This window comes from Labrus mixtus, chromosome 22 (assembly GCF_963584025.1).
Source record: "Labrus mixtus chromosome 22, fLabMix1.1, whole genome shotgun sequence".
Lineage (NCBI taxonomy): Eukaryota > Metazoa > Chordata > Actinopteri > Labriformes > Labridae > Labrus > Labrus mixtus.
In genome coordinates, this window is record NC_083633.1 from 15,465,216 (window position 1) to 15,477,926 (window position 12,711).

A 12,711-nucleotide genomic window follows, 5' to 3' on the forward strand; every position below is an offset into this window, starting at 1 on the left:
TGGGATGGAAGCAAACTCACAATGTTGGGTTCTTGGAGGGCTCAGTGGACGATGTTTGTCAGGCTCAGATGTTTGTTTATGGATGCTGACATCGACATCGTCTTGCTCATTACCATGCCAATAGAAAACTAAGAACAAGAATGCTCTAAGTTGCAATTCTTTACAAGAAACTACAGCAACACAACATGTTATTTGCATCATGAGTAGCAATACTTTGTGATAAATAAGGAATATAAATAGTTAAAACAGATGGATAACTATTAACCACAATTTTTCTGTGTGTCCAGGTGAGCCACCGGCAGTACGTGTTTCTTATGCAACTTCAGCGCAGCATCAAAGCCCTGCAGCAGACCCTACAGCAGGACCTGGAGGAGATGGGCTCCAAGAAAGATCGCAAGGATCCCTCCCAGCCTCCTGCAGACCACCAGCCCTTCAACGTCTGCCTCGGCCTTCTGCTGAAAAGCGCAGAGGTGTCCCTGCTCCTGAAGCCTGTCTCTCAACCTGAGGGTTCAAGGTCTCCTCTGGGGTCAGAGCTCTCCCCATCAGAGAGCCGAGGCACTCTGGAGCCTGGGAGCGACGCTGGAGAAGGGGTGGAGAAGGGGGGTGAAGGAGCTGGATCAGGGTCTGACGGAGCAGCAGCCAAAGGTGCATGCAACACTGTAGACCTGCTGCTGTGCGGTGACGGCTCGGACGGTCCCGCCCCACTCGTCCCCACATCCACAACAGCTTCACGTCCTGACTTGAATCACAAAGCCTCACTGGAGGAGAGGACTACAGCTAAGAACTCCCGGAGGTGGAGTTCAGAGGAAGGGGGCGAGGCGGCTGTTGATGGGTTGGCTGGGGGTGAAGAAGTGGGAGCTGGATTAGATTCTAAATCACAGACCGGTGACTCTCTGTTGGACCAGAGCAGCAAAGACTGGAGCGACAAAGACGCGACCGGAGCCAACAAGATGCCTCAGTCAACATCCAGGTATTCTGATCAACACACAAAAAGGCTGGTCGTTTTTACTACAGTTTCATTACTACTTAAAGGCAACACGACTCGACTGAATTGAAACATCACCGCAGCAACTTAGTGTTGTACAAAATATTTCCAACAGTTTTCAAAGCCAGAGAAATCCACAATTTTATAGTTGTAACGGGATGTGTTTTGTCATGGCGGCTATGACACAGCCTGTCAGATCTATGGATCATTTTTAAAAAAGGCTGTTTTGTAGCTAAGTCCTCCAGGCACCTATCCCACTGCAACGATTCTATGCATTTAAAAGAGCCAAATGGTTATTAGTAATCTTGTCGCTGATGGTCTTCTTTGCTTTTGTCGGCCACAGAGCTCAGGCGACAGTAATCATTTCTGTCTGTTTAATAACCGGCTAAAAACTCCTCATCGACAACCGGGTTAAAAGTTGTAGCCTGTAAAAGGTCACATATGAAGTTTTATCCTGCTGTGCTTCTGGTTGATGACTCCAACAGAAGAGTCTTTTTCTCTCTTAATTGAATCTGTCTCCTTCTGAACACAAGAGCTGTGTGTCAAACCCCCTCATCAGTGTTTGTCAGCATAAATGTTCCGTCTCCTGAATCAACATGTGGATGTTTCTGACATTATGAATCTTCTTTGGTCTTGAGCTTTAACATCTTTGTCTTTGTCCTCATCTACTGTCTGTCAGCACTTTGTTTTCTCATCTTTTCTCAACTTGTTCACGTCCTGAACTTCCTCCTGACCTCTGCTCTGACTCGTGTGAGGTGTGTGTGTGTGTGTGTGTGTGTGTGTGTTTGTGTGTGTGTTTTCTCTCTACCACCAAGGAAAGGAAGTTTGTCTGTGGTTTCTGACCTCCTCAGCTCCTCAAACTCCAGCAGATCCACCTCCCTTTATTCCATGTCAAACATGTAAGGCACTGGATCTGTGTCTTGCTGTATTAACGAGTGTGTGCGTGACTGACTGGGTCTTTTATTCTCAGTGAACACGTGTGTATGAGAATCCCCTGTGGGCATGTTTCTGCATGTGTGCATGGCTATCTGGCCTGTCTGTGTGTGTTTAATGATTCCTGTGTTTGGCGTCCACTTGTTGACTGGTGGTTGATCGTACAGGCGAAAAGCTTCTTTTTTTTTTTTACCTCGAGCCTTGTGTTCTCTGTCTTCTATGGGAGTCAGTTTGATCGTGTCTGTTGTGATTTTTCGTTAGATCGTTTCTGGCGCTTGGGAGGATAGCACGCTTGGATCTTACATGACCTTAAACAACATCACACAAAGGAACAAAGCCATATTTAATTCATGACTTTGAGAGTAAGCGCTGTCAGCTCTCTCAGAGCTCAGTGGTCTTGGCATACGAATAGTACTCCTATTTATCAGATGAAAGAAAATAAAAACTCTAGACCTGTTTTTTAAACTCTCTTTGAAGTCAATTATGTCAAAAATCATCAAACTGCATGCAACGTGTTGATCAAACTGTACAAAAAAACACAAACGATATCGTCTTCACATTACTACATGTATTATGTGTGTGTGTGTTTTGTAGTGGTCGCTTGATGCGGGACCGTTCCCAGTCCAGCTTCTCTGTGTCCTACAAGAACATGAAGAAGAGCCCGTCCCTGCAGTCCCTGGATAACATCTCCATAGACAGCTACCTAATGGAGGACGGAGACACGTACAGTCTGCTGGAGAGAGGTGCGGCCATCTTTAATGCATGTTTTACACAAATGAAGAGGAATACGCCTAGCTGTTTATTAGGACGGTGTGTTGGCAGTAATAAGGCGATACGAGACATATCATGAAAGAATGAAAGGCCAATCATCGACTGTGATACCGTAAACATTAGGGGTGGAAATTTTCAGAGTAATTACAGCAGGGATGGGCAACTTTGGTCACAGCAAGGGCCACATTAATTTAATTCTCACTGCCAGAGGGGCCAAGTTGTAGTATACAAAAATGATTACAGTCAATTTTTTCTCCAATTTAACTCAACACATGCCAGTGATCAAATATTATTATGGACATATTTCTGGTTTTCATGATTTCACGGCAGATTTAGAAATGTTTTCTTCATGTTCCCGATTAATTGATGTGTAAAAATTTACCTGAGGGCCACGTTGAGGGTTGATGGGGGCCGCATGTGGCCCCCGGGCTGCCAGTTGCCCACCCCTGCATTACAGGATACATGGCCCGCGATAACGATAAGACCACATAAGATTCAAAATGACTGGTGCAGAATGAAAACATGTACCGGTATATATTTATTTATTTAAAGAAACATTAAAGAAAGAGTTTGTTCCTCTCCAGAGAGCTGTAAACAAAATGTATCTCAATAAGATGTATTTGAAGATGAATGACGTTTTCATAAATCCTGCTGAACCCAACCTCTCTCAGGTTGACTGAAGTCACAAAATGAAAAAAGGCTTTTCTATTTAATGAAACCATGAAATCTTTGAGTTTCCATCACAAATGATACCGTCACTATTCTAAAGCTTATTCTGACCTCTCGTCTCCTTAAGTAGGGGTTGCTGTAATAGAAAATTCAGCTTGAGGCGTTCATATTCATTGACAATATGATAATGTCACATGTAGTGGTAGGTAACTGTATCGACCAGGAGGTGGCAGCATTGTTGTGATATGTTAGGGATGTGTAGTGTTGCAGAAGAAGCTTCTTTCACCTGCTCTGATGATGCTTTCAAGTGCAGACTCAGTCATATTAACCCATCAACGTATTTGTATATCTGTATGTATGATACAGATGACGTGTCCATCTCAGGCTTCAAGGACGCCATCATTGAGCAAAGTAACACTGAGAGTGCCACCGAGGTTGTGATTGGTCGCGAGCAGGAGGGGGGCGTGTCCCCCGACACTGTCAGCGCCACGTCTCAGAGCACCGACGATCCCACCAAAGATATAGTAAGACTGCGAAACTAAGAGAACGATGGAAAAGTTTGGAAATCAAATAATTATTTGTACTGATTCATAATTTAAAGGATGTATAGAGTTTCTTCCACTTTAGCTGTCCAAGTCGCCTAGCTGGAAGAGCTGCTGTTTGTAATTTCCCTGGTATTTTCTTCCAGGTGTCCGTGTTGATGCTGAAGGTACGGTCGGTGTGTGTGGCCATGGAGGCGGAGGGCGAGAGCACGGCCGTGGCTCTGGAGGTGGGGCAGGTCACACCGAGCCAGCTGGGCAACGTCAGCCTCAGACAGTACCTTAGCAACCGCAGCCTGGGTGAGAACCAGCATGACAACATGTTTTATTACATGTTATTATATCTGTTGTATGATTTCTAGATGGAACACCCATTTCCATGTGTATTTTGTGTGCATAGTGTTGAACAACATTAACTTACACACTCATCTAAAACTCATCTAAACTTGAACTACAGTTAACTAACAAGTCGAAGTTTAAGGTTCATATAAAGGAAAAGTTCAGCAAGTTCATCCTCTTACTGTAAAACAACAGAAGGAAGAGAAACAAACATTTGACAATAAGTTAAAATGATGACAAAATAGAAAAAACTGCCTTTTACAACAATGCAAAAATAATTCACGGTATCTCTAAACATTTAGCAAACCTTCAATTGGCAAAATGTGAGTTGGATGATTACATAAAATAAAATTGACCAAAATAGACATTTGTAGGCTGCAGCCTTTTTCTTTGGTTCATGTTTGAGGATGAAAGTGAAGAGGCATTTGTTATGATTTGGAGCCTACATGTAAGGCAGCTACACAACAAGGAAGAACTGCTGAGGAAAGACTGCAACACGTGTGCGTGTGTGTGTGTGGATTTAAACGACATCCTGCTTCAAGAGCACACTCTTTTACTTTTGAAAATTATTTTTGTCATATATAGCCTTATTTGAGAGTAGAGCGAGAGAGCGTATAGAGAGATAGGAAGGACATGTGATAAAGGTCTCTGAACAGACATGGACCATCAGGATGTTTCATAATCCGCCCCGGCTGGGTCAAATTTGAACACCACAAGACTGACAGATGGAGGGACGGGCAGGAACATGAGGATACTCCAACATGAATAGCAGCAGGAAGCTGGTAGACTGACACAGTTTTGTGCCACTCACTTTTTGTTTAATAAGCTTTGATTCGAGCGCCTGTCAAAATGAAGCACTAATTCTGGAATCTCTGTTTCCAAAAACTCACATTTACACACTAACACACACCACCCCCCTCCCTCCTTTTATTTACTCTGCGTAACTCCCCCCCCCCACAGGTATGGTGTGTTCAGTACCAATACCTGCTCAAAGCAGCCAAGGTAACTGCTGTGTGTTCATTCACCATCTGTGACCTAACATGCATGCCTGCCTCAGAGTGTCTCTTTACACCTGTGTGTGCGTGCGTGTGTGTGTGTGTGTGTGTACACAGACTGCCAATGTGTGTTTTCTTCTAGTTTGTCTCCTGTGAACTCTCGTTTCCAGGACGTCTTTTGCTCAAAAGCATGCTCTGATGATGCTAGCAGATATCCAGCAAGTGATGGCATGATGATGTGTGTGTGTGTGTGTTTGACTGCTCATTTCTCAGCAGGAGAGGGAGTGTCTCTTTCACCAGTGTGCGTGTGTGTGTGTGTGAGAGGTTAAATTTGACAGTAATGGAGTGAGTGCTCCCATTATTTGCAACATTAGGCCCACAACTTTAACTGTGCGTGTGTGAGCCACATTCAAATTAACTGCAGCTTTTTGTGCAGGCTGGTGTTAACCCCTGATCTCCTCTTCTTCTGCCCTGCCTAATTCACCCCCCCCCCCCCCCCCACCTCTCTCTCTCTCCCCCTCCTCTCTCGCCCCTCATCTCTCCACTGCAGCAGACTTTGCAGTTTCACTCCAATGATTCAGGCAATGAGAGCAACGCCAGCTTCACCCCTCGCTACCTCTCCTCCTATCTCAAAAGAGCAATCCCCCTCCTCCTCCTCTCTTTTTTTTTTCCTTCCTCCACCTTTCCTCCTCACTCTTCCCTCCAGCTCCTACTCCGTCTTCCTACTAATCCTCTGTCATTTAACCCTCCTCCTCCTCCACCTCCTCTTCTCTTCTCTTCATCTCCCTCCCTCTCTAGGCCATCTTTTCTCTTCCCTTCCTGTCTTATCACAGACGCTCAGTCCTTTGCTGCCTCCCCCGTCCTCCCCTTCTCTCTCTCTCTATCTCTCTCTCTCTCTTTCTCTCCTCATTCACTCCCGTCTTTGCCTCCACCCCAGCCATCCAGGAATGACACAGAATATGTCGTTGTAACTCAGGAAGCTGTCAGATGTGTGTGTGTGTGTGTGTGTGTGTGTGTGTGTGTGTGTGTGTGTGTGTGTGTGTGTGTGTGTGTGTGTGTGTGTGTGTGTGTGTGTGTGTGTGTGTGTGTGTGTGTGTGTGTGTGTGTGTGTGTGTGTGTGTGTGTGTGTGTGTGTGTGTGTGTGTGTGTGTGTGTGTGTGTGTGTGTGTGTGTCTGGGATGTTTTTGCTGGTCCTGTAATTGCTCTGTGGCATTAACCCTCTCTTGACTCTTTTTTCATATCTAAAGGGATGTGTCACACTTTGTTTGTTTGTCTTCCAGTGGTTATTTTCATCCCTTGCAGTTGCAACTCTCAATGTTATTCCTCTCTTATAGTTTACTTACCAGATAAATGTTTTGAAAGTATGTGTGACTTCTTAACTTCCTCTTTAACTGGTTTGTTTGTATGGTCCCTTTTTCACCTCCTCTATCGTTTCCCCCCCCCCCCGACAGAAATAAAATCATGTTCTCACATTTTGTGATATCGAGTCAAATTGAGGTCGTTGAGGAATGAAAAAACTTTATTCTAGGACATTTGAAAATCTTTTGTTTTCAGTTCCTCCCAGCTTCTTTTTCTTGTCTCGTTCTAAAAAGGACGGGAGGAAGAAAAAAAAAATCAATGGTTAAAATTTCTCTTTGAATTCTCGATACTTAGGTGGGAGTTTCCTCTGCACCCTCTAATCCCCAGTCCTTGAAATAATTAAACATCACTGCAGTGAAGAGCCCGTGGGATCGTACAAATTCTCAACTCTCCTTCAGCCTACCTCAGTGCTAATTTCCTTCCTGCTTCTCTTTTTCTTTTCCAGCTTTTGTTTCTAACGATTTCTCTCCAGCTGTCTTCTCTTTCTAATCTTGTGCCAATTGCCAAACCTGGCCTTAACATGCACCCTTTTTTCAAATAGTGTGCAAAATGACAATCCAGCCATTGTAATGAATCTATGTAGGAAACTAAAACCATCAAAGTCAAAAACCCTGTTAACCTCAGTCGACAATCCTTCACATTTGGATCTCTCGGCCACCTCAAGTGTGCTCGGCTAAACAAATATGATACAATATGACGCTGAGGAGGATTGTCGGCCTCCACCCACTCCTCCCCTGCTGTGGGATCATGATGGTCACTGTGGGATCAGGTGGAGGAGGATGAGGTGGATTAAATCAATTAGATGGGCAGGTTAGTTAATCACCCCTCACATTAGAGAATGAATCATTTATATGAACACTCTCTGAGGTGCAGATAATTCATCAACAAACTTGGATTTAGAAATTTAGATTTAAACCTAATAATAACAAAACACAGATTTTACAGTTATTAGGACATTTGACAGTTCAGGAACCAACTAGTCGTTGCTTTCTGGTACACATACTTTGTAATTGTGAACATTTCTCCATTAAGTTTTTCAGTATTGCAATTTCTTGTTACTCATCACCCGACTCAATATCCTATTTTTATGCCTGGCTGAGTAATTACTCCACATCTTATAGGGAGAAATAACCAAAGAGCTTAAACACTGATTTCAATATTTTTCTCTTCATTGTCTGAAGAAGCACACTAGGTATCCAAAAAGGTTCATGTGATTGGACTTGAAGTATGTAAACAGTAACGTCAGCTGCACTTCACATTGGGTGTATTTCAATGTCAGGGGTAAATCGTCTCAAAGTGCACCCCACAGATATGACACCGAAGCTAATGCTAACCTTCGCTCTCACAGCCGGGGGTGAGCTCAGCTCCGCGTCCGCCGGGGGCCTCCACAGTCCGGAGGTCCGGGCCCGCCTGGAGAGTGGGCCGTGCGCCGCCGCTCACTCACCACTGGCCGTGCGCAACGGCTTCCTGCAGCTGCGTCTCCACGGGTACCAGGCGAGCTTCTTGATGTCCACGATGCGTAACCTCGCCAACTTCCTGGAGGACGACTCCGCGCCGCTGGTGCTGCCCATGGAGATCAGCATCAGGGACACACACATCCACTTAAAGGTGGCCATCCTCTGTGTTTGGGCGCCATTTCTGTCTTCTTATAGTCATGATTTATGTTTTTACCCCGAGGTTATTGTAGCAGAACTGTTTACCTGCAAGATTCCAGCAGGATCGTTTTCCTAGTTTTTCAATTGTGTTGCAGTAATAGACCCCATATGTCAAAGCCAAACAGTGTTGCAGCTTCCACAAACAAGTTAAATATTTTGAACCATAGCCTAATTGGAATTTGGATTGAACTGAATATTTAATGACACAGAAAGGCCTTTCTGCCTTCTCTTGTGGGTTCCTTTACGTGCGAGTAGATTTGCTGTGGCAGCCCGGATGTGGATCATTTCTCTTTCGCAAACACACTAAAAGTCTGTTATCTCTGCTGCAGGACGACGGCCCCCGGGACAACCTTTCTGACTCTGAGCACTCTCCGATCACGATGCACGTGGACAGCCTCATCATTCACAGGAGGGACGACGGCTCCTTCTCCATAGGAGGTTAGAAACGCACACTCTTTTCATCTGCCACACATCTCCGCCTCCCCTTCAGTTGCTGATTCACTGTGGTTATATAACATGTCCTACTAAATGCTTTTACACTCAAGCTCTCTTCATCCACACCTCCAAATAAACCTCTTCTGTCTTTGTTTTGTCCTCGCAGTGGACACGACGGCGGAGGCCAAACCCCGGAAAGATGGCTCGTTGATCGACAGCACTCTGAGTCCGGTTCCCGAGGTGGTGGGCAGCGTCTGCGCTGTACCAAAGGCTACACAGACACAAGCCCCGCCCACCATCCCGCCTCCACCCAGCAGAGAAAATGTAAGACACGCTGAAAGTATCCTGTGTGGGTTTATTGGAGTATAAAAACAAAACAACACCCACAGCAACTGAAAACAATCTTTAAGGCTAAGAATCACACGTTCTTCCTGCACATTTTTCTCTTTCTTCTTCTGGTCTTTTCCTCCTACAAACATTAACTGCCGAACAAGGAAGACATTCTCATTCTTCGAGGTCTTTTTGCATGTGATGCCAAAATGTGGTTTTCAAGCTATTCCAGCTCCATGTTTGGCTTCCATTTCCTTCAAGTGGGAGTAATATTTATAATTTTATGCAGAATACAAGAATAGTGCATTGAATAGTTACATAATGCTGTTTTACAACCCACCAGTCCTGCCATCAAAACAACCAAACACATGTGTGTTGTCATTTCATTTAAATATGACTTTGTTAGCGTTAAAAGACACCGATGATGACTTGTAAGAAGAAGGTTGGAATACAATGCCAGCTGTTTTATTTCCAACTATTTCCCCAGACATTCTCACTCCTGTGGTTTTACACAATGCTCCTATTTTTCTATTACTTAAGAGAGCTAGAAAATCAACCGCAAAAGCTAACATATTGACCAACAAGTGTCTCAAAAAAAAATCACCAGGACAAGAAAAGTCCAGTGATTTGGCTCCTGTTTTATAGAGTTTGCAGATTGCAAAGATTGAGAAAAAGAACAAGCCGTTACTTAGATGGTTGCTAGAATCTGGACGACTAACTGCAATCGATCTGCAGAAAGAAGCCCGGTCTGTTGACGTTGGTCTGTTCAGTGTGGTAAAAAGAGGAAGGAGAGAATAACAACAGAGGAGAGAAGACAGAGGACTGTACAGAACTGAAGATGAACATGAAGTAAACACATAACAGAAGGTGCTATGTACGGTGGTGTTTAAAGACTGGCGAAGCAGCAGACTCCGACAATGATGAGGTGCAGATGCTTCATCTCCATGACCGTTAAGCAGGTTCACCATAACAAACTGTGCTCATTAAACTTGATTAAAATCTTTTTTTTCTAAGTTTTTTAAGTTGCTACAACAAGCAGACACCATGCCTCACTTTCGTCCTTTTTTTTTCTCTTCTGGTTTATAGATGCTGATGGAGGAAAACGAATGTCTTAAATTGGAGCTGTCGCGAGCCAAGATGGCGCTGGCTGAGGCTCAGATGGAGAAGGACTCGCTGCTGCACCGCATGAAGAATCTTAAAGTCAACACCAGCTAGACCAGGATCACTCTCAATCTATTTGTTCAAGCGAGCCAGCCAGTCTTATTTAGCGCCTCACAGGTCTGAGGCGTGAGGGCGAGGGACAAGTTGAGAATAAAAAGGGGGATTTTTTTTGTTGTTGTTGTTTTAAGCAGCTCCCTTTGCACACTTATTTGTTGAGTGAGCCACTATGGCTGCGTTCACACTGCAGGTCAAAGAAACCTGAATCTATGTCGTCTATGTGACTTGGATCTGATGTTTTGATGACAGTTTGAACAGTCCACATACAATCTGATATTATTAAATTGGATTTTGGCCACCTTCATATTTTGATCTAAAGCAGACACAGGTCGGTTCTTTTGCAGTCAGACCTTAGTCTCAACAGCCGCACAGACAAATGCAGGAAGAACTGCCAGAAAAAATAAAAATAAATGACTGTGTGAATGTGCAAATTGAGGCTTATACGATCACAACTTATCACAATGGATATTAATATGATTTTTCCCATTACTTACATTAAATTAATTATTTTCTCATATGTGGAGTGTCTGACATTTAGAAGTCCTAATATTTCAGCTGCAGCCCAACAGGAATACCGAGCGGTGTGGGGCTCATAAAAATGAATATAAAAATGTAAAAGCAGTAAATATGATTTTTTTTTTTTTAAATGTTAAATTAGAATGCTTCAGCGCTTTGTTGTCGTTTGTAGGATGCTAATACAACTACCTGTCACAATCATACAGGCTTTTTTATATGAAAAATCATACAGTAGAGACAGTGTGTGTCGGTCTCTCTCACAATCAGATCACAGACCTCTGTGACCAAGAGATCTGATTGGTCAGTACAATTTCGTATCTCAAACATTATACCAAACATAACCTGCTCTGGAGCAGATGAGATAATAACTGAGGGTGTTCAGTTATGAGTCCCAGTAAAACGTGAACCACCTTCATACTGAAAAAAACAGAAGTTACATTGAATTTGGCTTGATAAATGTAAAAGATTGGATTTTCTGTTCTTCTGCGGGGGGTTGTAGATGGTCAGTTCTACTGAATATGTAATAATCCCTATTCACACACGTGCTGCGACTAGACGACTTTGTTGTTGTTCTTTTGCACATGCAGGTCAGTTCAGGACTGTGACCAGTTCACACTGGAGTCTGTTTCAGGCCACATTTAAGAAGCAATATAAAAAAAAAAAATCTGATTTGAGCATTAAGGCTTGCAGTGTGAACGCAGCCTGAGACTTTATAATTATTTCATTAAGCAATGCAGATTCTGTGAGAAGACTAAGACACATGTTTTTACAAGCTCATTTGTTTTACATGCTCCACTTTGGACTGAAAGCTCGACACATTTGGAGCAGGTTGGAAAAAAAAAAAAAAGGTGACATTTAGCAAGCCTACGTGTGTGTGTGTGCCATGTGTGTGTGTTCATGTTTGAGTGTGAGGAAGAACGAGGATCTATATCCATGGCTGTGCCTACAGAAAACCCCTCGTATACAATTCTTGTTGTGTAAAGAAAAACTCACAGATCTTAGATGTTCGTTCAATCATATGTAGATATGAAGAAAAAAAAATGAATGTCATATCTTCAGATGAATGTAAAAAAAAAAAAAAGAAAACAGACTTCTTTTGCACTGCACTGAAATGAATTGTCATTTTAGTGCTTTCATATTCAGAGAGGACGAGACAAATCCTGCTCTCACTCGCCCTCGGAGTGTGTACAGTGTATATTGTATAAGAATGTGAACACATGACTATTTTCTTCAGAGACTCTAAACAGTTATGCAGTGTTTCAGTTGAATGTGTGTGTTTGACGCAGCAAGAACAAGCATTTCTTTACAATTATAGGAAAAAAAACCCCATTTATGTCAGTGTCACGGCTTTGTCAGCAAAATGCCCCACAATAAAGTCTGTATCCCTCCGCCTATTTTTCTATGTGTAAATAGATACTTAACATGTGCAGCACTTTTAAAACTGAGGCACTGTAAATACAACCAGAACTGTGAGAGGAAAAAAACAAGACAATGTGCGGAGGAGGAAAATAAAGGCAAATTGAAGCTGCCTGATTACATAAATGAGTGTGTTTATGTAAATTTCTAATCTGCCATGTGTAATTGTTTTCATGGACATTTGTTGAACATATCTGCTGCTTTTCCATCCTTAACACCGGGGTGACAACTTCCGGGGACAAGATGTTTAAATGACAAAAAAAAAAAAAAAAAAGACTTTTCATTCAGCACATGCTTTCCAACAGCACAAATGACTTAAAAGGTATGCAACAGGGACATGAGCTCGGCCCACTTCATTTCACATCCTATCTCCAAAAATCTAGAGTTTTCTACTTCCTGTCAAAGAGATGAAACACAAGAAGTCCCCAGTTCCAAGACATGCAGAAATGTCAGAGGAAAGAATTACTCGACTGACATGATTTTTTTCCCTTAAACTTTTTTCATCCATCATCACAGCCCTCCTGCTCTCATGGCGGAAGAAAAAGACACAA

General features: G+C 43.1%; 1 protein-coding gene across 2 annotated transcripts in view; it reads left to right on the plus strand.

The window, feature by feature from the left end:
• Positions 1 to 12,136, plus strand: part of bltp3b (bridge-like lipid transfer protein family member 3B) — a 31,044-nt gene extending 18,908 nt beyond the window's left edge. Inside the window, exons 15-23 of one of the 2 annotated variants that reach the window (XM_061030288.1) lie at positions 288 to 970; positions 2,513 to 2,661; positions 3,725 to 3,882; positions 4,047 to 4,197; positions 5,197 to 5,238; positions 7,939 to 8,198; positions 8,575 to 8,683; positions 8,847 to 9,004; positions 10,097 to 12,136. In XM_061030288.1, coding sequence (XP_060886271.1) covers positions 288 to 970; positions 2,513 to 2,661; positions 3,725 to 3,882; positions 4,047 to 4,197; positions 5,197 to 5,238; positions 7,939 to 8,198; positions 8,575 to 8,683; positions 8,847 to 9,004; positions 10,097 to 10,225 — 1,839 coding nt within the window. In that variant the 3' untranslated portion in view covers positions 10,226 to 12,136. The remainder of the gene's footprint in view (positions 1 to 287; positions 971 to 2,512; positions 2,662 to 3,724; positions 3,883 to 4,046; positions 4,198 to 5,196; positions 5,239 to 7,938; positions 8,199 to 8,574; positions 8,684 to 8,846; positions 9,005 to 10,096) is intronic. The other variant, XM_061030289.1, reaches the window with a different exon arrangement.
• The last annotated feature ends 575 nt before the right edge of the window (positions 12,137 to 12,711 follow it).